This window comes from Corvus kubaryi, unplaced genomic scaffold (assembly GCF_017639235.1).
Source record: "Corvus kubaryi isolate FWS band 111438036 unplaced genomic scaffold, C.kubaryi_AGA036_p1.0 66, whole genome shotgun sequence".
In the NCBI taxonomy this organism is placed as follows: Eukaryota; Metazoa; Chordata; class Aves; order Passeriformes; family Corvidae; genus Corvus; species Corvus kubaryi.
The window spans coordinates 10,899,120-10,924,926 of record NW_024582054.1 but is presented as its reverse complement, the minus strand read 5'-3'; the positions used below and the strand labels follow the sequence as shown (position 1 = coordinate 10,924,926).

The 25,807-nt window shown below is 35.0% G+C and overlaps 1 protein-coding gene across 2 annotated transcripts in view; it reads right to left on the bottom strand.

Moving 5' to 3' along the window:
• Window positions 1-25,807, bottom strand: part of NPAS3 (neuronal PAS domain protein 3) — a 607,366-nt gene that overhangs the window by 280,885 nt on the left and 300,674 nt on the right. For both annotated transcript variants that reach the window (XM_042047597.1, XM_042047598.1), the window contains one exon: window positions 18,564-18,646. In XM_042047597.1, the coding sequence (XP_041903531.1) occupies window positions 18,564-18,646 (83 nt within the window). The remainder of the gene's footprint in view (window positions 1-18,563; window positions 18,647-25,807) is intronic.

Sequence of the window (25,807 nt, the reverse complement as noted above, 5' to 3'; positions counted from 1 at the left end):
GTTGTGTTTAATAATATTCCTTCTTTAACTAAAGCAATCATTTACACCATGGACAGTCTGAATTAAAATAATCCATCAATGCATCATAGCTTAGTTGCAGACAGTGACACACAAAGAAGAATGCCATGGCAACTAACCAATGGAACCATATAAGTTTCATAGTGTCAACAGAAATAGGGAGTCTCAGCTAGGTGACTTTCTCAGAGAGGAAACTGGCAATGTTTATAGACAATCATTACTTTTAGAAATTATGTTTAGAAAGTGTTTTAAAAAGGACACAAGCCAGTTTTGATTAAGAGACAATTCTGAAGAAGGATGGTAATATTTGGTCCCAGAACTCAACCCTGAATCTCCACTGGAAGTAAATAAATATTAATGCAAATATAAGAGATCTTTACCTGACAGTCTAGGCAATATAGACACAATTGTTCTCAATGAATCCATTATATTCTTTCTCCCCTGATACTCATGATATTTTCAGTATATGAATTGCTTCCTGGGGAAATCCTACATTACAGGACACTTTGGATTTCAGTCTTTTCATAGTTATCTTCTAAAAGATAAGGCTAGATTCTAGAAAAGGACATTAAAACATGTGATTACTGACTTAAGAATTTATTTCAGGCTTTTTATAGGTTGGTTACCCAAGAAATATGTGACCAGATAAAGGTATTTGAGAAAGACTGTAACCAGACTTAAATATTTAAACCATCTCTTTCAATGGCACCATTATTCTAGCACTCCAAGTTGCAATATTCCAGGTTTCAAAACACAGAAGCTAGCAAAAATGATTAAATTGAAAAAACCCCAACCACCCCAAAATAATTCCACCATCAAGGAAATTTTCTTTGCTGAATCTGTATTCTAGATTGCAAAGCTATCTGGAAAAAGCAGTATAAGGAGAATGGTATCAAAAAGTTGTGTGACATTTTCGATAGATGCTGATACTGCTTCTTCATTAATTACAAAAAAAAAAAAAAAATCAACCCAAAACCTTGTGATGACAACAGGCAGGTATTTTTCAACTCCAATCAATCTAGAACGGTTTAGCTGTAGTATAATTAGCTATTAGTATAATTAGAAAATGTCCTATCTCAAATGGCTGAGTGGTTACGTAAGATCATCACATGACCAGAAGTCAAAATACATCATCATCAAAGACTATAAAGGGAAGAAAAAGAGTTAAACAGCAAATAACTCTCTCCTTAAAAGCAGAAATCAGAGTAATATATGCTAGCACAAAATAAAACAAGAAAATTATCTTGAAATAAACAAATCTTAATGAATATTTTTGTTATACTGACAGGGAACTATTAATAAAAGAGATACTTAATTTGAAGGACGAAATCTTTCTACTTATGATTAAAGCTGTTACAATGATCTACAAAAGCTTTTGCAATACCACAATATATTCGGTCATTTTCCCTCAGCAGGTCATGGAATTCAGTCGTGGATACTATTTCTTTAATTACTATCATAATCTTTTGTTTCTGGTTACATGCACCTATTAAGAGAATCATTTAACCACCTTTTAACTCAATCATAAACTTAGGTGTAGAGGTAAACTTAAGCACAGCACACAATTCCAAACAAATTTATTATAGGTGATTGGCCAGATGGACAATATGTGCTCTTAGGAGTGCAAAGTTTTCAGTTCTGGTTCATTAACAGTGACATAAATCAGGAGTTTTCATGGAAGTCAGTGGATTAAACAGTTCTAAAAAGAGTCAGAGGATCCACAGGACTAGACTGCTTGCACTTTTGAGGACCACACAGTGGATGACATTTCCTGCTTCTTAACAAAGCATTAGAAGTCAGAGAAGTAAACTTCCACTTAGAAGGTGTCATAAATTTCAGAGGGAAAAGGTCTTATGACATTTGGCAGCTTATACTTTTCTAAAATAGTAAAGCTTGTAAGACTCAAAGGTTATGTTGAGGGGTTCAATTTTTTTCTATTTGAGAACTTTTGCTTTTTTACCAAAAAAATATAGCACTTCTAGAGTTTAAGGCTAACATTGAAACACATTCTCATACATTCAATCAGTTCTGTATCCTGAAAAGGTCTGCCTCAAAATATGTTCTGAATTTCCACCTTTTTACTCTCTTATACAATTGAAAAAGTGTTTTTTCTTTCAGAGTAAAATTTCAGTTATATACATATGAACAGCTTAAGTAAAGTCTATTAAAATGTCATTGCAGTCATTATGTATTTTTTCAATTTCAAAGAGGAATACATCTGGGCTTGTTGTTCAGCTGACTTTATTCTGATAATCTGTTCATTGCAAGATCTTGGTCTTCGTATTGTATTATAAAAACTACAGCTATTAGCAGAAAATCTGTGTTTTGAGTGTTCACTACCTTAATTTACGGTGCTAGGTGTTCTCATCTTTTTCTGGACTGAATTTTTAAATACCATTAACTATATAATGTGGTTCCTGCAGCATAAAGTTCAGGGAGGAATTTGACTTCAGATGATTAGTTAAAATTTTATCACATGTGACCTAAAGGTTTAGCTTTGCAGCAATATTTCCAAGTATTTAGGGAAAAATCAGAACATCAGAGTGAAATAAGAACATTGCCCCATGGGTTACTCATGATTCCACTTTAGGCTCTTTTGTAGTGGGGAGGTTACGCAGATCGATCACAAACCTACAATTTTGGTCATAAAGGAAAGCGTGTATCTTTATATAACTGTCTTCAATGCTTGCCGAATTCCACATTATTTCCCTACCCTTTAAATTATTCCCATATAATGAATGTTAGTTTGAGCTCTTTTGATGTGCTACTATGTGGGGGACACTCACAAAATCCAGTTCTGAACAATTAGGATTAATTTCTGTGCTTCTGCTGTAGTCACGAAAGTGAGAAAACTTACTCTAACAGGTAACTCACAACAAAAGCTGTATTTCACAGCTGTGAAATGCCTTCTATTTCTAGTTAGCCTTCTGCATGCCCCAGACATCACACAGTTAAATGAAGTGTTTCTGCTAGAAGATATACGATTTGCCTGTAGTAAGAAAAATCAGGATTGAGTTTAATGAAAGAGCACAACCAACAAAATAACAGCAGATACCATTTTTTAAACATCTCAATTCTTTCCAACAAGAGATTTTTCTGGAGAATTAACTCCATGGGTTTATTTACCCTCTTTTCCCTAATAAAGTGTTTATTTCTTATGTAATATATAAAATGTTTTATAGGAAAGATCATGGTGACAGACACCTTCAGCATCTCTAAAACTGTATGTCATAAATTACAGCAGGACAATCAAATAACTAATATTCAAAGTATGACATATAGTAATGACAAACTGAAACACAAAGAAAGTCTATTGTATAAAAAAAGTAAATTAGTTTCTTTTTTTTAATGTCTTTTTTTAGCTCAAGAGAAGTTTATAAAGACATAATTGTGTTTCAGTGGGTTAACACAGTAAAAAAGGGCATTATGCCTTCTCTTTCTCTTACCTTTCTGATTTTTTTTTTTATTTTGAAACATTTCCCTTTTAAAACAAACCCTACACTTTTCTTCTGCCAATCAATATTGGCACTGGCTATAATGGAAAACACACTGCATAAAGCCACACCTTTAAGAGAAGTATTCCTGGTTTTTTATTAATAGCATTGTAGAAGTACATAATTGCTAAAATGCAATGAAATCCTCAAGGTAGAAGCATTAGGCCATATTAGTTTCAAATGACTAACATTTTTATGCACTAGCTTAATGAATTAAGAATTATTTACTACTTATTTTAAAGGACAACCACTTTTATTTAAAGAACTATGAGGTACATGCTGCACTGTTAGCAATCCTTCCAGTACCATTCTCTTTTTAGAACAAAGACTTCTACAGCCTTCTAGACTTAGAAGATCAGCTCCCAAGAATGCCAAGAACGCCATATGAATTCTACATTAGAAAGACCTGACCAGAAATTTTCAAAATAAAAATATTCCAGCAAAGCTGTGCAGGAGAGCTGATAAAAACAGCATCTGTCCATGTTCACAGCTTACTCCTCTCTCTCTGTGAGGAAATATCTATCTAGACTAATCAAGGGTAAATTCATCTCTGGCATTTTGACCACATAATGCTTACAGGGAATTTAGTGTAAGGATCTAAGTCAGGCAATAAATTAATGTTCCAATCATGTATACATCTACCCCTGAAGGAAATTACAGGCAATTAAAGAGGATGGTTTACGTGTAGTTTCCAAGTTCTTTGACAGCTTCATCATGTAAAGGAGTCCAATGCTACATTTGTTAGTCCTAGAGCATCCTTGATGCTTCTTGCTGTCAAGTGTTCATTCTTCTATTTCAAACTCTTTGGAAGATGGCCCTCCCACTAGCTTAAACAAGTGAAAAGTAGCATGGGATTAAGAAATATTTTTTATTATTATTATTGAATTGCTGAAGGAGAAAATAATGGGGGAGAGAGGAGGCAGAAGCCCTTATCTCTTTTATGGGATTTTCTCACTCTCTGAGATTCCTCAGTGTGGCTTGAACAGATTTAGCCTTCCTAGAGTTTATGAAACTGAGACAGTATGGGAAGAGAACTTCTTTAATAAAGAGAAGTTATTTCAGGGTTTCTGGAGACCAAGGCTGACTCAGGAACCCATACCAATTCTCCCAGGAGAATGATCAGGTAAATATTAACAAAGTTGCTTCTCCACATAAGAAAAAAACCACCTGTAAGTTCCAGTCTTTTCAGATGTATTCTTTTTCTTTTGGCATTTAAATAATACTCTCATTTCCTCACTGTGCTGCTGCTTTTTACATGCCTGCATAAGCAGAAAAAGCCTTATGCATCACAATCTTGCCATGAATGGAAAGAGCCCTCATACAGTCTCACAGGACTTCTTTCGACCTAAATTGGCCTTTCAAATATAACAGCACTGCTTCAGAAGACTTGGCTTATCCATTCAGTGACTGTGCTGGCTGGGATCTCTAACTCACTGGGAATAGAGAATCTGCTCCAGGTTGGGAGCCAACTGCTGGTGTAACACTGACAGATGCGGGACCCATATGCCCAAGTCTGGGTAGGATGCCTGTATCACTGGCATCTGGATGTCAGCTTTCCTTTTCTGGCTCTACTTCTGGCTTTGCTGATAAACCTGATTGTCTGTCTGCTGTGGGTCAGCCTGCTGCTGCCCTGTAGTCAAGTTTTGTGGATTACTCAGTGGTTCCTCTCTATTAAAAAGTGCTATCTGAGCATAGTATGCATCCCTTAATGCTTTCATAGGCCACTACACATCTAATTCCAGTATTTCTACCATTCCTGGTGATTTCGGCATAGACGATGAAATCTTGCAGGTGCAGCGAATCTGTACAATGTGTAAATGTTAATTTCCTGTCTAGTGGCTAGGAAGTTATGCTGATACCATCCATTACATTTTAATCCTAAACAATTTTTTTATTGCTAGATATACTGCCAGGAATTGCAAGTGTAAGATTTGAATGACCACAAAGACATTTTTACGAAGTGGAAAACACACATCATTAAAATGCTCTGTAACAGTAAAAAAAATAAAACAACAAACAAAACCTATGTAAAAATTTTCCAAAATGCTATTGACACCTACTTAGATATTTGCATGTGTCACCCTGGCAGGCACATTCTTGAAACTAAAATAAATAAAATGCTCTTTAAGTAAAATGCTCTGCTCTGCTGTTGCTACTGTTCTTCCTTAGTTGCTCTGAAAAAGAGAGTTTTTATCCCTTGAGAATGAAAACTATTGACCTAAGTACTTGTGAACAAACATTGATAATACCCGCATATTAAGAAATATCAACCATTTCCTTAGGTAAGAAATAGGAAGGACTAGTTTCTGTTTAAACTTGGAGTCTACCAAAACCAGAGCCTATCCATGAGGGAGGTCACTGAATCTCATTCTGAAACAAGGCTTAATGGTATATGCACTCCTATATCCAGCAACAGCAGCTACAATCACTTCATGCCAAGCCTCCTACACGTAGATAATTTATACCCTCATCAGGAATAATCTATCTGGGAGTTGGGGGAACTTTTGTAGAATGAAAGCCAAATGCTGCTAATTGGCCTTGGCAAGAACTGGAATTGTGGGGGGCAGTACAAACTCAGTAGCCTAAATGTGCAAGGACTAGACATGCAGCAACCCCCTTCCTCTCTTACAGCATTTGCCCAACCTTATGTGGCCTAATATGCAGCCTAAAATGCAAATATGTGGAATCCTAAGCAGACACAAATAAGATTCCCTACAATGCCCTCAATGCAATGCCAGTGACAAGAGCAGGCCTTTGTATGGGAAGGTGAATTATCTTCTGCTAGCCAGACGACATACATGTTCAGTCTTTCACAGGCACAGCTTTAGGAGCCTACAACTAGGTGTTTAACTAAAATACTCTATTATTTGTTTGTGCCAGCTGCAAAGCATAAAATTTAATAACGACAAGAAATTAAATGCAATGTTTTGAGGATGTTAAGCTTGGGTTTAAAATAAACAAAACCAAGTATTTTTTCTTGCTTTGATAGACTAATACAACAACTCTACAACTTTATATATCTCTGAAAATTTGAACTGTTTCCTACCTTCTTATATACATTCTGATAAATATTATTTATGTTTAGACTATTTAGTACTTTTTATTCAAAGGGAGAATCATATTAGCAAAATCATTGATTTTGCTTGACTACATAATTTTTAAAGGATGAAAAACACTGCCTTGATCATTACTGTTTCAGACATGTAAATGTAAAAATTATTTGAGAGAACAAAAAAAGAGACAGCAAGTTTAGCAGGACAGTCTTTCAATTATACTTTTCAAGTCCCAAAGTTTTTTTTCTCAGAATTAACAGATGGCTTGCTCTTATTTCCAGAATTGCCTGCTAACCATATACTTTATATAATTAAGCCTTGAAATTCTAAACCACAATTGAAACACATTTTTGTGTAAAATTTTAGTTGTTTTGAATACTGACACACTGAGTCCAGACTTTAATTTAAATCTCACCTGTAGATGACCTTCTTCAAGACTGTATAGAGGAAATCTGAGATTCTCTACTACATGTCTGTTACATATTAGGGCTCCGCTCAAACTCTAGCTTTTTTCATTAATTTTCAATAAAAATAACACTTTTTCATACTGTGGACTAAGAAGCATTTGCTGATAATCTGAAGAAAGTTGACCAGTCCCATACTGTTAGTGTGTTCCTTCGAATCTTACCACCTAATGTTCTTTTTGGAATAGCAAAAAGCTACGTGGCTCTATCAATTGGCTAGGAGACTGCTCCTACAGCAAAGGTGTCCGCTATAACAACTGTTCTCTACTGCAGGACTCTCCTGAATTGTAAGGAGGACTTCTGAACTCTAGACACCAACATACACCCATCACAGAATTTTCTTTCTCCTTAAAGTGTGCATTAAAGGCAGATAATCCACCACCTCTGTGCTAAAAATCCCAAAAGAATGAAATAATAAAGATTAAAATCTTTATGTTGAGCAGAAGATACAACTGAAGGGAAGAATAGAATAACAAATACTAAGTGCAAAGCAAGCCAATGATACACACTTTAAATCACTAGCCATAATAAATACGTAGGAAACAATTTACAATGCATTAAATCAAATCTGAATTCTGTGAGACACTACCAAAGAGATGTAGTTGCATAGTATCTAAAATGGTACATATCTAAATAAGAATCTCCTTAAAATGGAAGAAATCTAAAAGAAGAAAATTCATTGGCTGAGTGCTGTGCATAATTAATGAAGACAGTCCAGCCCCAGTTTGCAGCTTTTGTGACCTTATTACGTTTGTGTGTGCACGTGGGCCTAAATGTGATATCAGGTAATTACACATAACTACTTCACTCGTGGAAATATTATATTTTTTTCCATAGTTCCTTTTTTAATTTCTGTACAGGTAGAAATTCTAATGCAATGACATTTTAGCAGCAACTAATAGAAACAACCATTTAATCAACTTTTAAGATAATATACTTCAGAACAGAGAGCATGCTCTGCAAGCCCGACTCATTTATTTCAACAATATTTGTATTCCTTTAAATGTTATGTACTTAAAAGTCTGTAAAAGCGGTTGCACTTTCCAAGTAAATCCAGGAAAAACAGAATTACGTCTTCAGTTTTTATAGCATTGGGGAAGTTTGAACACAAAGCTTCCATGTCAATATTTAATTTTTTACTTATTTAGGCCTCACATTTGGAAACAAACAAATAAACAAAAAGGGACTAGCAAATACCTGATATGATGAAATAACTCAGAGTTAAAAGCAGCCTTAAACAGTAGCATTCACCTGAATCTCATCTGTCCATGCTCCATTTAAGGGTTTTCTGTATGCAGACTAAAACCCTACCCTTTTCCAGCTCCCAGGTAAAAAGAAGGCACACACTGCTGTCCTTCACAGCCATTGCAGAGGAGTACAAATTGTGTTTAAAGCCTATTTCTAGTGTATTTTTAATAAGACCTGAAATGAGAAATATTTGAAATCTTTGAAACTGTCATCAATGTTTTCAAAAAAGTGAAGAAAAATGTCAGTTAACTTGCTCAGCATGCCCACAAAATATACTTTTCCCCATTTTTATTTATTTATATAAATTCAACACACTTTTCCTTTCTTGATGAATGCTGCGATTGAAAAAAAGTGAAAAAAGTTTTCTGAAATGAGGACACTTACTGCCCTCACCTCTCCCTTTACAAACACCATAGAAGGTATAACTCCTTCTGGTGAGCACATACATTAGTTTATGCTGTCTATACTTTTCAAGCCACCTTACTCCAGAGAAATAGAGGGCAAAACCCCAAATCATAGCTGAATGCAGACTCCATTAGAGTTCTGTTGATGTACCTGAAGAAAAAAAATCCTCCTTCAGCTTCTACAGACTGCAGAAACTCCCTCATTTCTTTTAATGATCTATTCCCTCTGTTTGATTCAATACAGCCCACTGGCTATGGAAATGACAACACTCAGCAGGTGACAACAAAATGGTCAACAAACAGTGCTGAGATATGTCATTTTCTTCAAATACTTCCTCAGGAATTAAATGGCACAGTACTGTATGTGTACATGTCCTACTCAGATCAAATATTTTTTTATTAAATGAAACTGCACGCTTCTATATATATAGTTTCCACATAAAATGCAGGTTTAAGTGTACTGCTCCAAGCTCCAATTGCAAAATAATTTGCTGTTTCCCACACCTCCCCCAGTCTCCTTTTAGCATATAACCCTTGGGCAGCAAGAGCTCGGATGCTGTACCTTTGCCATAACTCCAGATTGAAAGCCCTGCCCTTATGGAGTCAGTCTGATGCATTTGCTACGACTGGGACAAATTGGAGTATGCAAATTAGCACCTTTTGAGTCTCGTGAACCCAGGAAATTCTCTTGCTACGTGTTCCAGCTAATGGACCTGAGATGTCCTTTGTAACAGTGCTGTCTGTGCAACTCCTTTAACCTTTTCAGATTCTGATCTAGCCTTTGTTCCCAGCCCTTTTTAGAATCATGCAATGTATCAAGTTAACCTCTGTTATAATTTAAACCGGTGTAACACCAAAGCCATATCACAGCATGCAGTGGCATTTACACATGTTTAAAGTGCAAAAGAGCATCCAACAGTGAATAACAGCTCACAACATTAAAATTTCTAAGAGAGTTTTTCTGCCTACTTTCAGCTTCAAAACCTTATCTTTACTCTGAGTCACTTAAACTAGTACAAAATGCACAATTAGATTTCTAAAGTTCTAAATAAATTAACATCCAGTGTAAGAGTTTGTCCTTTTATGACAAGAGTATGATCTTCTGAGAAGACGGTCAATCTACAAAGTACTTGAGGAGCGACTGCTGATCAAGCATGAACAGATTCCTATGTAGATTTTTTAGAAATCTACAGAAAGAACCAGAAAGATGAAATAGCATTTATCCTCAAATCATAAAGTGAAAGCTGCTACTGGAGATGCCTTGTCCCTGGAAAGGCACACTGCAAAGCAAGATAGTAATCTTTTCTTACCAGAGTCCTATGACTCTTTTCACATTTCAGCATTTACACTGACTTCCTGCCTTTAAATTGTGTTTGGGTGTGGTGTTTGAACAGTTAATAAAAAGACATTTCATGTCACTCCAAATTACTGCTTCCAAGTAGATTGTGTGCCTATCTTTCCTCAACACAGCATTTAGTATGCTGATAATCTCCTCTCTTGCTGATTTTTTTTTTTTAGATTTTGTTCCTAATTTAATATTCTTTGGTTCTGTCCACTTAGAATTGTATCTTTTCTAGAAAGTTGTACTTTCATCAGTATATATGCATCTCTTACATCATAAATCCATCATTTTTCAGTTTATAGTAAGGCACTACAGCATCCCATTTATTACTGTTATCTCAGTGTTTCAGAATTACTAAATTAAACTGTATAATCAACTATTCTAGAGAAAACATGGTTGCACACTAAATGCTTTTGATTTTGGATAGAGATGTAGATTAAATAAATGTGTTTTTTTCTACCCTGTACTCAATTTCTGGACTACATTTTATTGAGAGCATTTGGTGTTCCATTTGGTTTTGTACCCAAACTCTCTGGATGCCACTTAATGTCAGGAAGAAAGCTCATAAATATAGGCTGTACTTGACAATTAGGAGGTTCAGATAAAAAATTTAAGTACACAAAGTAGACTCAACAAATGCCCTACAGAAATCATTCCCTCATAGAACTTTTATATGATCTCCAAACCTTCAGTTCTGACTTACTGTGTACTTGTTCTATCTCACTGCATGTATGCACAGCTCTTCACGAATAGAAAGTTTAGGATCGCTTTGCTGAGTGGTTTGATCTGCAACAACTATTTCCTCTTAATTCATCTTTTAATTTCCACTCTATTTTTGGCTACTGATGCATAACTTAACCTCTACTTCATCCCAAAAATTTTTACTTTCAGACAGCATAGATCTATGCTCTCCAACATACCCTAAGTTTTGTCAGCCTTTCCACATTTTCCTCTTTTCGTCTGCCTTTGACACATGCTAACAGATGTCAGTTAGTAGTCTACCCCTTTAACCCAAAGCAGACAAGAAGCTGAAGTCTTCCTCATTCTCAGAAAGTGTACCACTGACATCATCATTAGCAATTGCCCTTCACAAATTTCCAAGTCAGTAGAAGTCTTTTCTCCTGACACCTTTTACAGCCTGGAAAAATCCTCCATCAGTACTACCATCTGCTGCTTCCTCACCTTTAGTCTTGTGTCACCATTTCTGTGTTGACTAGTGTTATATAGAGATAACCTCATTATGTAATACTCAGAATGACTGAAAATAGTAAATGAGAAGATAAATCTTCTCCCTAATATTTTACAGCACTCCAACACTTTCCTCTCTCTTTTCCCACTTTTAAAATTTTCTTGTCAGATGGGACTCCCTCTAATAATTCAAATATTGGAAGAAATGAGATTTCCATTCAGCTATAGCCTATCCAGTCGGCTTCCTTTTTTTCTATTGCCTCTATCTAATTAAAACACAAAAAAATTTTACACAACATTTGTGGGGGATGAAAAATCTTAGAACTATGTATCTGGTTCACTTATGATTATTCATACTGCTTGGCTGATTTTAATACCTAACTAACAATGGGCTTACAAGGCAAAGTATTGGTACTTTTTTCAGTTCAGGAGAAAGTTCTGTTTTTGCATTACCCTGTTGTGTGCAACTCTTGTACCATCCACAGTTGTTCACTACTGCAAAATGTAAACAACTTGCTCTGTTTACTGTTCTCTAATTTGCCTTAACAAAACATTTTCATGGATTTTGCCCAATCCAAACTGGTTGCATGCTTAACACACGTATTTGTAATGTACAGAGAACTTTACCCACATGTTCTCCAGGAAGATGATTTTTTAAAAAATTAATAGTGCCATTGTCTCATTATATTCTAATCTAGTTATTATGGGTTAATAGCAACATCTTCCAAACATAATTGAATACTGTAGTGAAACTGTATAGTGAATTCTTTCTACTTTCTGTCTAGAAAGCTTGATAAAATACCATTGTTCTAAAAAGTATGTCTATAATTCTACAAAAATAGTGACAGAAATAAAGGACAAGACCCATTTGGACAGCAGAGAAATGGTATGAAAGTTCCCTTCAAATTTGGTATTTCTTTCTACACCTTCTGTATTTGACAACATTGAATTACAAACTGGATGACAAAACTACATTAACTTGAGGAGTATGTGAAAAAATTTTCCTGATAACAACTTCCAATTTTTCTGGTGTAAGATGGGAAAAGGCCTTTTGTTTTGTAACTACTGAGGTATTAACAATCTTTGTTAGCATTCAGTTGATCATTCATGTGACCATGAATAATTCTGAGAGTATCACAAATATGATTCAATCTGTTATTTGCAGCTATTACACAGCTTGAAGAGTAGGACGGGATCAGCCTCCTGAACACAATTTTAGTACAGTTTTACTTTACTTTAGGAGTGCAAGTGGATGGGGTACTAGCTACCTGCAAACAGAAGATTGTTAGAGTGCTCACTTGGAGTGAAGAAACATTAATTTTCCTCTTTCATGAGAAACTTAAGCTTATCTGACGTGCTCCAGAAAACAACCCAGTGACCTAGATATAGTCTCAGCTACTCTATATGGTACTGGCATCACCTGGAATGATTCACTAGAAACCACAAATGTTGCACAGATCTGCACATTTACCTCACAATTAATAAGGGCCCCTCTCTGAAGCACAGTAATATACTAAACTGACAGATTATATTTGTACAGTTTCAAGTCAGTCTTAATATTACAGTGTTGGATACATTAATAAAAATAATTAGAAAAAGAATATCAAACAATTAGGATGAGAGGCATTATTCAATTGTTCACAATACTAGCAATCCATTTGGCTTCTTACATCTATAGGATATGGGTGGTTTGCTTATTTGTAGACTTTAAATAAAGAAAAGCTAAAACATCAATGGGTTTAATAGCCCCTGGCCTCTCTATAGGATGAAGGTAAAGAGACAATTAAATATTCCATGAGGTTCCATCCACAAGCAGAGGCTTCCAGTGGAGTGAAAAGCATGTGAAGTATGTTTACAAAATACAAGACTGCCTTTCATGTGTGGAAAGTCTGGGACTACTGCAAAAAGCCAAATTACAGCATTTGAGCCATTTGTAGCTTCCAAGTACTTCAAATTCTGCTCCCATTCTAGGATGACATTCCATGATCAAGGCTGTGGTGATACGGAGGTTTCTAGGAAGTAAAACAAGGGCTTACAGGCCTTGTGCATATTTCAGATGACTTTGTTGGGTCATCTTGGACACAACTGGACATCCACTACAGATATCCTCTGTACATTGTTAACCACTTCATTCAAGCTAAGTGGTTTGTAGTTTGTGACTTTTGACTCAATGAAGAATACAACCTATAGGGTCAGATTATTTTCACTGAGGTTGTCTTTCCTTGGATCTTAATGGGAACCTGATTTTTTTCTCTCATTGAATCTGATACTGCAATTACAAAGATCTTTGTTCACCACAAAATACTTTCTTAATGGAAGAGAAAGGTACAACACAAAGTAAAAAGGGAAATGCGAGTCTCATAAAATTTCCAAGATAACATTCAACAAGGCTTATGAAAAGCTTCTGGGAAGGTAGGTGGGCACCTTTATGGAACAGATGGAGAATTCAGTAGTTGTCATCCACTTGTAAATCACGGGTGCACAACAGATCTTGCTATGGAAATAAATGAGATTGGTAGTTGGCTTTTTTTCTCTGTCTAGTTCAGTAGGTCAATGCAATGAAATTTATCAAAATTATCTAATGCGCAATAACTTCAGGGACATGGCAGAAATTAACTATGATCTTCCAATTAGTTTGATTTTGGGTTTGGTTTGGTTTGTTTGTTTCTTTGTTTTCGTTTGTGTGGTTTGAAACTCATGGTACCAATCTACATCGTAACGGTTATTCATGCCAGTGCTCACAATTGAACAAGCCTACAAAAAGAAAAAGAAGATACATTTTTTGTTGCACTGACACCTCAGTATCTGTCCAGTTTCAGGATTTCTTCACACAAAATGAGGTAGCATAGACAATCTAAGACAACTAATGTCTGTGTTACTGTGTATGAAATGTGTACATAATGTATGTGTACATAATGCTATATGAAGGTGTTAGAGTTTCTTAACACTTGAATAGGCACTGCTGAAGCAAAGAATGCAATTATGAGAGTTATCACTCTTGTATGCAGACATACAAAATGTGTACTGCTCATTACAGTTCAGATACACACTCCTGTTATTATTACTACTTATACCATCTTTCTTGACTTTAAAACTACTCCATTGTGATTGATTCCAAATATTTAGTCTTTAAAAAGGCACTGGTATTTTTAAAGGAAGAAACATATATTTTTAAAATATTAAATTTTATTTGAAAATACTGTACCTTATACTTTTAATTGTTTTACAGTTCAAATTGTAAGGTGTGTTCTTTTTTGTTCAAGAATTTTAAAAGCAACTAATTTAAATATGCAAAATTATCTTGAGTTGTTCATACGTGAACTTAAAAGCCATGCAACACAGGAAAATTAAGTAATTATGCCTCCAAGTTATTTACTGCAATTAAGCTCATTTATCATATGCAAATTAGTGCAAACTGGTCTCATTAGTTACTAAATTACTCAATATGAGCTGAACAATGTAGCACTCCAGTTTGTAATGAAAAATCCCTGTAGAGGCAAGCAGTATCAATTAAGCTAATTTGCATATGCAAATATATTCACTAACTTTCCCTTTTCTCTATATTTAGTTCTACATTTCCTGATCATTCCTGATTATAAGAAGAATATGGGGTTACTGACCCTTTTCCACACCTTCTCAATAGCAATGAAGTTACAGAGAAAAATTCAGAGATCCTGAAAATCTGATTAAAATCTTGCTAATTTTTACAACTAATTTCAGCCAAATTTTTAATAGGAGGTACCAGAAATAATTTTTTTACTGGATTTAGTTGATAGACAGATACATATGAAGAAATATAAAACAGAAGAGGTCTATTCTCATTATAACACCACATTTCAGAAGAAAAGGAATGTACAAGATAAGAAAAACAACGCCCATAATTTGGCAAATCAAAAATCTTGTCAAAAATTAATTCACATATTGCCATTATCTATTTTTCTCCTCCATTACATCCTATTCTACTACTCATAATTCAGGTGCTTTTACTTGGAAAACATTTAAAAGACATTACAGTGACATGAAGATTCTGATGTAATAGTGTTTGAGCAATCTTTTGTGGTGTCTTCTTTTCTACAAGCACTGAGTGGATAGTGCCTTTGGCTTCAAACCTACCACTGAGAATCTCTTCAGCATGATATACAGCAATCAGCTGTGGCTTGGAGATTTTTTGACATAGAATCATAGAATTTTAGACTGGTTTGGATTAAGAGGGTCCTTAAAGATCATCTAGTTCCAACCCCCCTGTCATGGGCAGAGAACCTTCCACTGGACCAGATTGCTCAAAGCCCCATCCAACCTGGCCTTAAACACTGCCAGGGATGGGGCAGACACGGATTCTCTGGGCAACCTGTGCCAGTGCCTCACCACTCTCACAATGAGGTTGTGCATGACTGTTGGATTTCATATGTCAGCAAAATCAAAAAGCCTCTTTGTATATCTAGATTTGTACAAAAGACAAATGCAAAGATGCATCCAGCCTTATGTAAATGAAGCCCTTTAAAAGTATTAAATTTGCTTTTAGCAGGGTTTTTACTCACTTTTTCATCTCTGAATTTATGTAAAGGTGATAGTGCTCTGATTTTTTTTGGCACTGATGAAGTCTGCAATTAATGGAACAGAATTAACTGTATGATCCCTAGGCACAAATGTTATCCCAGATCAAAATCAGTAACGTTTTAACTTTTACTTTTCTCATGATGGGTAGAGTTTTACTTTTCTGTACTTAACTGCATATGGGAGAAAAACTTTAGTACCTGTATCAATTATCAATTTAGCAGTACTTAAACATTTGCTTCCTTAATACTAAAAAAAATTGTTATGGATTAAGGCATTCTTCATTCAATGATGACTAAGGATTATATGTAAATATATGGATTTAATATACATGGACATGACTAATGTATATAATGTATAGATAGACATGACTGACACTACCTGCTTGTAGACTCAAGATGTAAAAATATCACAAGATGTACCTCCATTTCTGTTTTTGTAACATCACTATAAATAAACTATACCCACTTAAAAAAAATCTACTGTATTATGCTTATTGGCCTGTCAATAAATTTTGAAGTATCAAAATATTAAAAGGATTAGAAAGGCTCCTTAATTTCTGAGCCTAAATTGAGTCTTCAAAATATTATTAGTAAAAAGGATTACACAAACTATTAATTCAAATTCTTCAGATAGCAGACTTTGAAATCAAAACTCCCAAGGTATAATCAAGGTTGTTTACTTCACTTGCAAACAATACTTATCATGATACTTGTTTGAAAATATTTTCTATGAGTAGCAGACTAGGTGAGAACATGTTAGAACTGTATTCCACCACAGAATCTGTCCAATTGTTGTTTTAAAAAGCATTTTGTTTTCTGGTGATTATATTTCTACCTGTTAGACCACAAAGCAGTACTTTGAAGTTCATTCTGATCTGTTTAGAAATGGTGCATTTGAATGCATGACCCAGGTTTTCCTCCCCAGGGTTGATTGCTCTGCTAAAATAACACAAAATCTTAACATGTCATGATAAACCTGTCACCACTACTAATTCATTTTGTCCTTTATTCATCGTCAACAGCCTATCTCGCAAATATCAGAGTAGAACTTTCTATTATCAATTGAGAGATTCATGGAAGTAATTTGATAAAAGCATCACCCTCTTGGAAAAAACCATACCTCAACAGATACTCAATACAATGCTGATGGTAACTTTGATTTTAAATCCTCAGTTTTGAGTACAAGTGCAATACAGGGTTTTTCTTAGTAGTAGTACGATAAAGTTATATCCTGAAAACACCTTTATTTATCACAAATAGATTAAAAAAAAAAAAGTGGAATCTAGTTTAAACAAGTATGAAAGTCACTAATTGTTTTAATACACAATAAGTGAAAAACTCAAAGATGAGGTAGTTTTCAAAGTGGCCATCCTAGGTTTTTTCCTTTTCATCCATAAGAGTCATACCTAATTCTTAAAGAGTGTTAATAAATCAGTCTCAATGAGGTTTTATTTATATATTAGTTATTAAAAAATATTGTAAAAACATACCTTTAGGTTATATGATATGTTTACACACTCAACATACTGACAAACTACATAAACCTAAATATCACAAAACTTCTAGTTCTTCATTTTTTTCTACATGTATCAGACAGCATAGCAATCTTTCTGCCTAATATGCAAACATAGTGCTGTAGATACTGGTGCAGATCTCTGACACAATAACTACAACAAAAGTATTTGCTTACAGAATCAAAAACTTGACCCAGACCTCTGCCAAGAGTGCACAACTAAGCAAATCACTTCATTCATGATTCTTGTTCCAAAGAGAAATTAATTCTACTAGTTAATTTCATGTTTTCCTAAAATTATCTTTGTTGCTATTCTGCATTTAGTTACTTTATAAAGACGTGAAAATTCTGACATTATCTATAGTGCTTTTGAATACCACAGCTGAGTTAGTACAGAGAGATAGCTCTCAGTCATTTTAAATTAAGTGGAATATTTCTCATGATAATATCCTAATTTACCTCTCTCATACCTCTCAAAAGATAATACACCAGACAAGATATTTGCATTGAGAAGCTGTGCACATTGCTAAATAAGAGCAGTTATTCAGTGCCACACTTAGGAAAAACTATGTGGGTTTTATTTCCATAGGGCTGGGTTTGCCTTGCTGCAAAGCACATCACATTTTCTTCTTAACTGCTGGACTCCACTTTTGATTACTTCAACCTAGGAAAGATTGTAGTAACCCTGGCAAAATAAATCATGCACAAGAATGTTTCCATCAGGTCATTGGTTTTCAGTTGAGTCTTCCTGGAATATGATGACTTTTGCCATGTGACGAAATTGTTTGACAAATACCAGATTAGTTTTTAGCCCACAGCTAAGAAGATCTAAGAGGCATGCTTCTGTTAATTTTTTAACCTCTGCAGATTGCTCCAAATTTGTGACATATAATTGTGACAACTGGGATATCATGGAGAAAAGCAGTGCTCATAAACCAAAGTGGGGAAAAAAACCCAACCCTAAATTGATATGTGACATAAGACAAATCACCAACACAAAACAGTAGCTTGTACACACATTCACACAAATACATAAGGGCATTCTGCAAGCAAACACCTACTGCATGATTCTAAACAACAAAATATTGTGATTCAGCTAAAATAACACTTGCCCTCCTTCTCATTAACAATCTCCCAATAACAGACTTTTGAAATAGAAGAAATACTAGCATAAAAAGAAATCTCATTAATATAAGTGCTGACAGGAATACTATTCAAATTATTGGCAGAAGTATGACTAGGTTGTTATCTTGATTTTTTCTTGGAAAAGCCATTTTTTTTACCTGTAAAATATGACTTCCCAAATGTGATTCAAAAACTTCAATGGCAAGGGCACTGGGACTTCTCCTGCGCTGGGCACCTATAACTGAATAAAAAAAAGTTATGTTGCAAGGTCTGCACATTCATTTCTCATGCATCCTAATCACTGACATTAACTATTTAAATGTTTTGCATCTTAAAAGATCGGTGTTAAGTTTTGCCTTGTACATTGTATATAAAATTGGTATATAATTTCAGACTCAAATTTGAAGGATAAAAAAAATAGATTTTTAAAAAACAATCTATTTAAATGTCCAATGAATCTGGAAATGAATTGTTTTTTCAGATATATCCCAAATCATTGTAGGTTTATGGTGATGAAAGCATGCAGAATTTAGTGAAAAATACTATTGAAAAAGAGGCTACACATAATGTAAATGCTTTGAAATGTGGGGATAAGAACAAAATATTACTCATTAATTAGGATATTTATTCTATTAGTTTATCTGAACATATTACTTGAAACTGAAGTGAAACAAACCCAACATTAAAAACCCAACTTTTGTAAATATGTCTATATTAAAGTTCTCAGTGTAGAGAAGTATTTTAGTATCCCAGATATCCATGTTAGTTGCTGGAATAGGTACATGAAACTTCAGCTTCTACATTTAAATTATATAGTTTAAAAGTGCAAAGTAAGTAATAGTAGTTATGCTTCAAAGCATACAAAAAAGGCTGAGAAATCACGAACCTAACATTCTGTTAAACTCTATATGCCAGGAACAAAAAGCCAGCAATTAAATCTGCATACAACCAAATGTAGCCATCTACTGCAAGCTGAGGTTTCTTCTTAGGCCTAGGCTATCTTTCCCACATGATCAGAGAAAGCTAGAGCACAGAAAAGACAGCACAGGGCTGCAGGAAGCTTCCTTTCCTGTCTTAGTGACAAAACCAGGCATATCCATAGCAGAGAGAAGAGGCAAAGTTCATTCTGCACCCTTGTAAGGTGTGTACAAAAGCATTTACATCCCAAGACCCTGATGAGAGACTAATGCCTCTGAAACCATCACAGCACAAGCCCATCTTTACGTATTGCTGTCTTTACAGTGTATGATAAGAAAAATGAAATATCAAGGACCCTCTAAAAAAAGCAGAATGAATGACTGCCATCACTGAACAGGCCAATTTAACACCAATGGAAACAAAATACAGAGCAACAATTTCTTAGTCTTCTATAATACTGGCTGCCAAACATGATATCAGTAGGAAAAGATAAATGCCAAGTAACGATAGTCATATTGACCTGAAAATGTAATATCATTTCTTATTGATGTTTCATGTAATTTCCTTGCAGGAAATTCTAAGCTATTTATACTGGGAAAACAGGTGGCTTCATAGCTAATAGATTCAGGCAATAGCTCATAATTACAAATGGAGACTGCTGTAGAGCTGGTATATTCTAAGTCCTCCTCTTTTCTCATATTCAAGGACATAGATACTAATACCTTAAAAGAAAATCTTCAGGACTATATTTCTCAGAAAACCTTTAGCTTTAGTTGTAGGACTAAACAAAATACATAGCACTGTAAAGATTTTTAGTATTCTGATCATGATTGCTGTCAGTTAGCATGACGCTTTGTATGGTTATTTCATATATGTTCTATCAGAAACAAAAAAAGCAATTTCAGGTTTGGCTTGCTAGACATTGCTTCATAGTAGTCTCCATAAGAGCATTGTAAAGACCAAAAAATCCCCCAACCTGTAAACCTGCAAAACCTCCCTGAAATCCTTTAGGTCCTTTCATTCTTCCATCTAGACTGTGTTATATTTTCCACACATTGTCTGAACACACCACCATTTGGAATTTTTCTTTCACTTAATTTTCTGTTTCCTGCCCATATCCTTACATTACCATCTTCTACCATTTTAAAGTGTATCCATTACATATTGAATCCAATTTTATGATATCAATTGCAGGGCTTTTAGCATTTAAGTATCATAATTTGAATGAAGTGCCTGAAGTCAGTGCAACACTCTTTAAAACGGTATCTTGAACCTTAAATGACACTTACAGGTAAGTCATCAGTCCCTCGCAATTGGGACCCTCAGTTCTATACCTCAAATGAAATCACTTTAAGGTCAGTGAGTTTTAACTAGAAAACAAGAGAGGGTCAGATCTTAGCTTTAAAATATGTCACTTAAATCCTGTATCGATGACTGCATACTTGTGGCTAGCATACATGTAGACAAATATCTTGTAGTACTTTCATGCCATTCAGTTCACTGACATTTTCGTAGCACTAGAACTCTTGGATTTATGTGTCTTGCTCTCAGTCAGGTGATGGGGAGTTCTAATGACAGTTCCTAATTTTACAACCACAGTAATATGTTACACAGAGAACCATTATGTTTCTGGTAGCCATGCTGCAACTCTTTTTTGATAAGTGAATAGATGTTAAATATGCACTTTATTTCATGCATTTCCATAACGATCGTTCTTCATATTTTGAAGAATGAGACAAGACTATTCAGACAAATACAGAACAAGGGAAACTTAAATTACCTGATCATCTGGATTCATTGTCTCATTATTTTATTTACTTGAGCTTTCAAGTTTTCTTGATGCCTATTTGCAGGAGAAGAAATATGCTATTTTGGATATATAAATGCATACCACATTGATACCTTTCAGAAACATGGCAATCTCACAGTCCAGTCACAGCACAAAACCTCTTATTTGTACTGAATGAATTGTTGGCATGCCAATAGACGAAAGGAAGACATAGACTGAAACAGCTGGATTAAAAAGCAGACCCAATGTTATTTTATTCTAAAATTTCCAAACATAAACTATAAATACTGAACTGGCTTCCATCACACAAGCCACAGCCAGTCATCTAAATCTCTCACCCTGGGGATGGAACCATCAGCAACCACAGCTCAGCTGCTCACAGTAAACTTGAAAAGCAAGAGATTTAATATTTATTTCAGGACATCTATAAATCAAAGTAGCTCAACAACCTTCACAGACCTAAAGGTGTGGATGCACATCTTTTTTAGAAGTGTGGATTCCCTTTCAAATACAGACTCTTCACAGAAACAAAATACTGAATGCATGAAATAAATTTCTTCTTTTGAGTTACAGGAAGCAGGGGAAATTAGGATGTGGAGAAGGCTGAAGGATGTGTTCCAAACTGCAGGAGTCACAATGGAAACATGTTCCAAACCCAGGTTAAATTATTCCAAGCTTCTCCTATTTTAGTGTTACGACCAAACATCTCTGAATAGATTTTTTCACATGGGGTCATATTTTGTATTGCCTACATTTAGTTGACAACATTTAACACTTCAATGTACAATTGTGGTGGTTAATCAAAAAGTTGGCTGAAACAATATTTGTACTAAATATTGACTGTTAATAGTGACAAGAAGATAGAAAGATTGCTTTCACATATGCACTTTGCAGTGCTGGAGCAGAAAAGTTTGTCTTCTAAAATATTTTACTTTCCATGGCATTGGACTAGGACTTTTACTATCCAAACTGACATGTCTATTCCTGGCATAAGATTATTCCATAACAAAAAATTCTAACTTTTCCATAATTCCTCTTTAAATTTCCTCCCTCAATGACTAATCTGGCTGTGTGTGAGGTGAAGGAAGAACCACCTCCCTTTCAGAGTGTCTTGGGGGCAGTCTAAGCATGCTTAATGCAACCTCAAGAGTATTTGCAATTGTGCTACAGAAAGTGGGAAACCATGGAAAAGAAAAATGTAGACTGCCTAACAAAGATTTCTATGCATCCTGAAGAGGGAGGATTTTCTCTTAAACACAGTTCTAAGGTGTGGGAGTACAGACCAAAGACTGATGTTCACTGTGACTTTCTACTAGTGAAGACAGAGTTCTAATAAGATAGAAGCAGTATTCTTTGATCACTAGGAATGGAGGAGCAGAACATGAACAAAATTATCAATTTCCCCCCAAAATATTTTGTGAGACTTTGTGTGACACCCCTCAACATAAACTGCATTTGCAGAAAGTTTTGGAAAATTCAAACCAAGAGTTTTTAAATTCTTTTGTTTTAATAATAGTTTAAAAACAATACTGAACTTTTAAATTCATTTTGCTTAACCTTTATTTACTCCTAAAAGCTTTTTCTCAATTAGCATCAAAGTCCTTATATTTTTAATTTAATTTTTTTTTATTTTTCTAAGAAGAACTTTTTGTCCACTTGGAAGCAGAAGAGGACATAGGGCCATTGCACTACAACCTTTTAGACAATCTGCTGGCTGAAGAATTATAAAAAGCCAGAGCTCATCTTGAAGAGCTCTAATTGTGGCTGCCAATAAAGTCACACTTTAATTAGCAAAGCAGATCTACATAAATATGGAAGTTTATAAACATCCCACCAAAAAAGAATAGTATCAGCTTTATTCACAAAATATGTAACCATATCAGGCTAATTGCACAGAAGCTTTACATAGGGTTGGCTAATATTTTTCCCCATAGGTATCAACAAAATACATGATGGCTTCAGATGAGAGAGCTTAAGAAGCAGAGTGGTCTGAATTTTCTCAGATGACTGTACATGTAAAACAGTTCACAGCATGAGTGTGGCTACAATCTTTTAAATATTCTTTCCCAGAATGTAAATTTTTTTTCATTCAGAGTAGAAAGAAAGATCTATAGAAATGGCAATACAATTTCTAATATATTTGCCTTGGTGTAGAGGAGATTCTATATGAAGATGCATATTTTGTAATTTCTATGTAGAACTCCAAATGTTCATGAGAGAAAATGGAGGTGAAAGCGGCAATCAAGGTGGTTTTACTGGAAGAGGTGTGATGTCATCTTGAAATCTTGGGGCTTTCTGATGAGACATAACGAGTAATTTGGAAAGTTTTAAAAGCTGTGTTTTAGAGAAGACAGAGACACTGACTGCAGGGCTAAACCGAACAACAGAGGATTTAGTCTCAGGGAAGGATGAAGTATAAACAATATTACACTCCAGTATTTCTGCATACAAATATTCACAGAAGCTTTTTTAAAAAAATAATTACTTTGCTTCATGTTCATCCTTTTGATGAATATTTTTTTCCATTGATTGTTCCTTGCTATCCCATTTAAGACTGATTATGTTTTGAAAGAAATCTCCAGCAAAAGAGAACCTCTCTGCTTGGAGGTTGAGGACATCAGGTATACAAGATGTATATTCAGAACCTGATCTAAAGCGAGATAATTTGGAGGGCAGTTGCCCTCTGATTTGGAAAGGGTGTCAAAAGAAATTTATGTCACCAGTTACCTCACCATAAGCCATCATACAATCCAAAATTTAGGTCTCTTATCCACCTTGACAGATGGGAAAAAGAAATAAATCCTAGATGGAACAGCAACATATGTGGAAAGGTATTTTATCTTGGTTTAGTAAAGCTATGGGAATCATTAATACTGTGCCATTACCAACGAAGTATCACAGCAATAAAGTATCAGAACAAATTTGTCACAAAGGACCACATGTAAGATGTATAATGCAACATATGATAATCAACTTACAAAGCTAACAACAGCACTTAAAAACTATATTTTTGTGTACAAAAATGCCTAATATTCTAGATATCCATCTTCTGGTCACTGGTAAAGAACATGAATTCATTACTGGGGAATCCATGGCAGAGAAAGTGAACCTAAACTTTCCGTAGAATAACCAATTGGTTGTCAAGAATGTACTGGTTAATTAATGAAAGTATTATATAACACAATTACAGGTGTGCTTTATTATTTTCAATAGTTCAGCTCTAAAAAAGCTCGAGGAATTAAAAGAATTTTTAGAAAACTTGCTTTTCAAATTCAAGTTGCTTAATACTTTAAAAAAAATTTAAAATAGATATTTAGTTTCAATAACTTAAAACTCATCAAATTGAAATGTTGTCAAAAAAGCCAAAAGTATTATATCACTTGTTAATTGAACTGGAATAAATGAATTTGAAAACATAATATGTCTTTCCCTTGAGAAACATTCAAAATTAATGGAAAAAAGAAACTAGATAAGTGACTGTCTTAGGGTAAGTTTTCATCTGTTTTGGGAGACTGTTCCTTTTCCAATTACTTTCATTTGGTTTATAGGTCTCCTCCTTCCCACAGGATTTGTTCTCTAGGGAGTGGGGGTAGGGTGGGTGGGAGGAGGAGACAAAGTTTCTTAAGTCCTAAATATCCCTTTATTTTTCCTCTTTTCCAAACTTCTTAAAATTAGAAACCCCAACAATGAAATAAGTATATTTTGTGTTCTCTCTTTGATAACTAGCACTGTTTCTTAATTAGCACATACTTGCACATTTTAAGAGTTTATTTAAGAGATTTTTTTTTTTTCTGTTCACTGTAAAGGATGAAATCTTTGCTGTGCAAGAATTTCCAGTCATCTAAGCAAAGAGAGTTCTCCATCTGTGGCTGGGGGCGGGAGCACTGGCCTTTCTCCCACACTGTAGTAGTTACTATAGGAACTATTGTGCCTCCTTCAAAAGGGCTACAGACAGGGTGATTAAAATTCTTCATGGGAGAACCCCCCCTCTTCTCCCTGACAATGAAATTCTTCAGGGAGAGGGCTAAGCCTCCAGTTCAAGAATGGCAGCACCTGAGGGAGTGATGTGGCAGACAGAATCACCCCTGCTTTAAATTGAAGCACAGGGGAAAAAAAATACAAGGGCCCATACTCCTGCATTCATTTTATTCCCCTCTCATGAAATACAGGAACATTGGCAAAAACTAGTGAGAAACAGAAGGAATGAATAACTTCCTACAGTCTCCATCATGTAGAGGACAACACAGAAAGTAAAGAACAGATACTTTCAATTCAAATCAATAGCAGGAGAAGAAAATTAATTAAAGTGAGATAGGAGCTTCCCAGGAAATCCATCTGCTGGAAAGAGACCAGGATAAAGTCTGCAGAAGTATGGAAGAGAGAGAGATGAAGTAGAGACAGATGGGTGAGGGAAGGCAGAGGGACACACAAAGGTGGGGTGAATCAAAGGCTTAAAACCTAGGAATTTATCAGTGTTTAGATAAATGTCCACTCTGAGAGATTTGGCTCTACCAGCAGAAAAATGCATAAACCTTATGACAGCATGAGGAAATGAGTGATGAGTCTGGATTACTTATTCAGATATCACAGTAAGACCCTTACTGGAGTAATAGTTCTATTGTCTTATTTTAAAACTAGTATCAAAATTCCTCTGAAAAGAAAACTGCTGTCACCCCTTTACAGCTCCAATGCTAC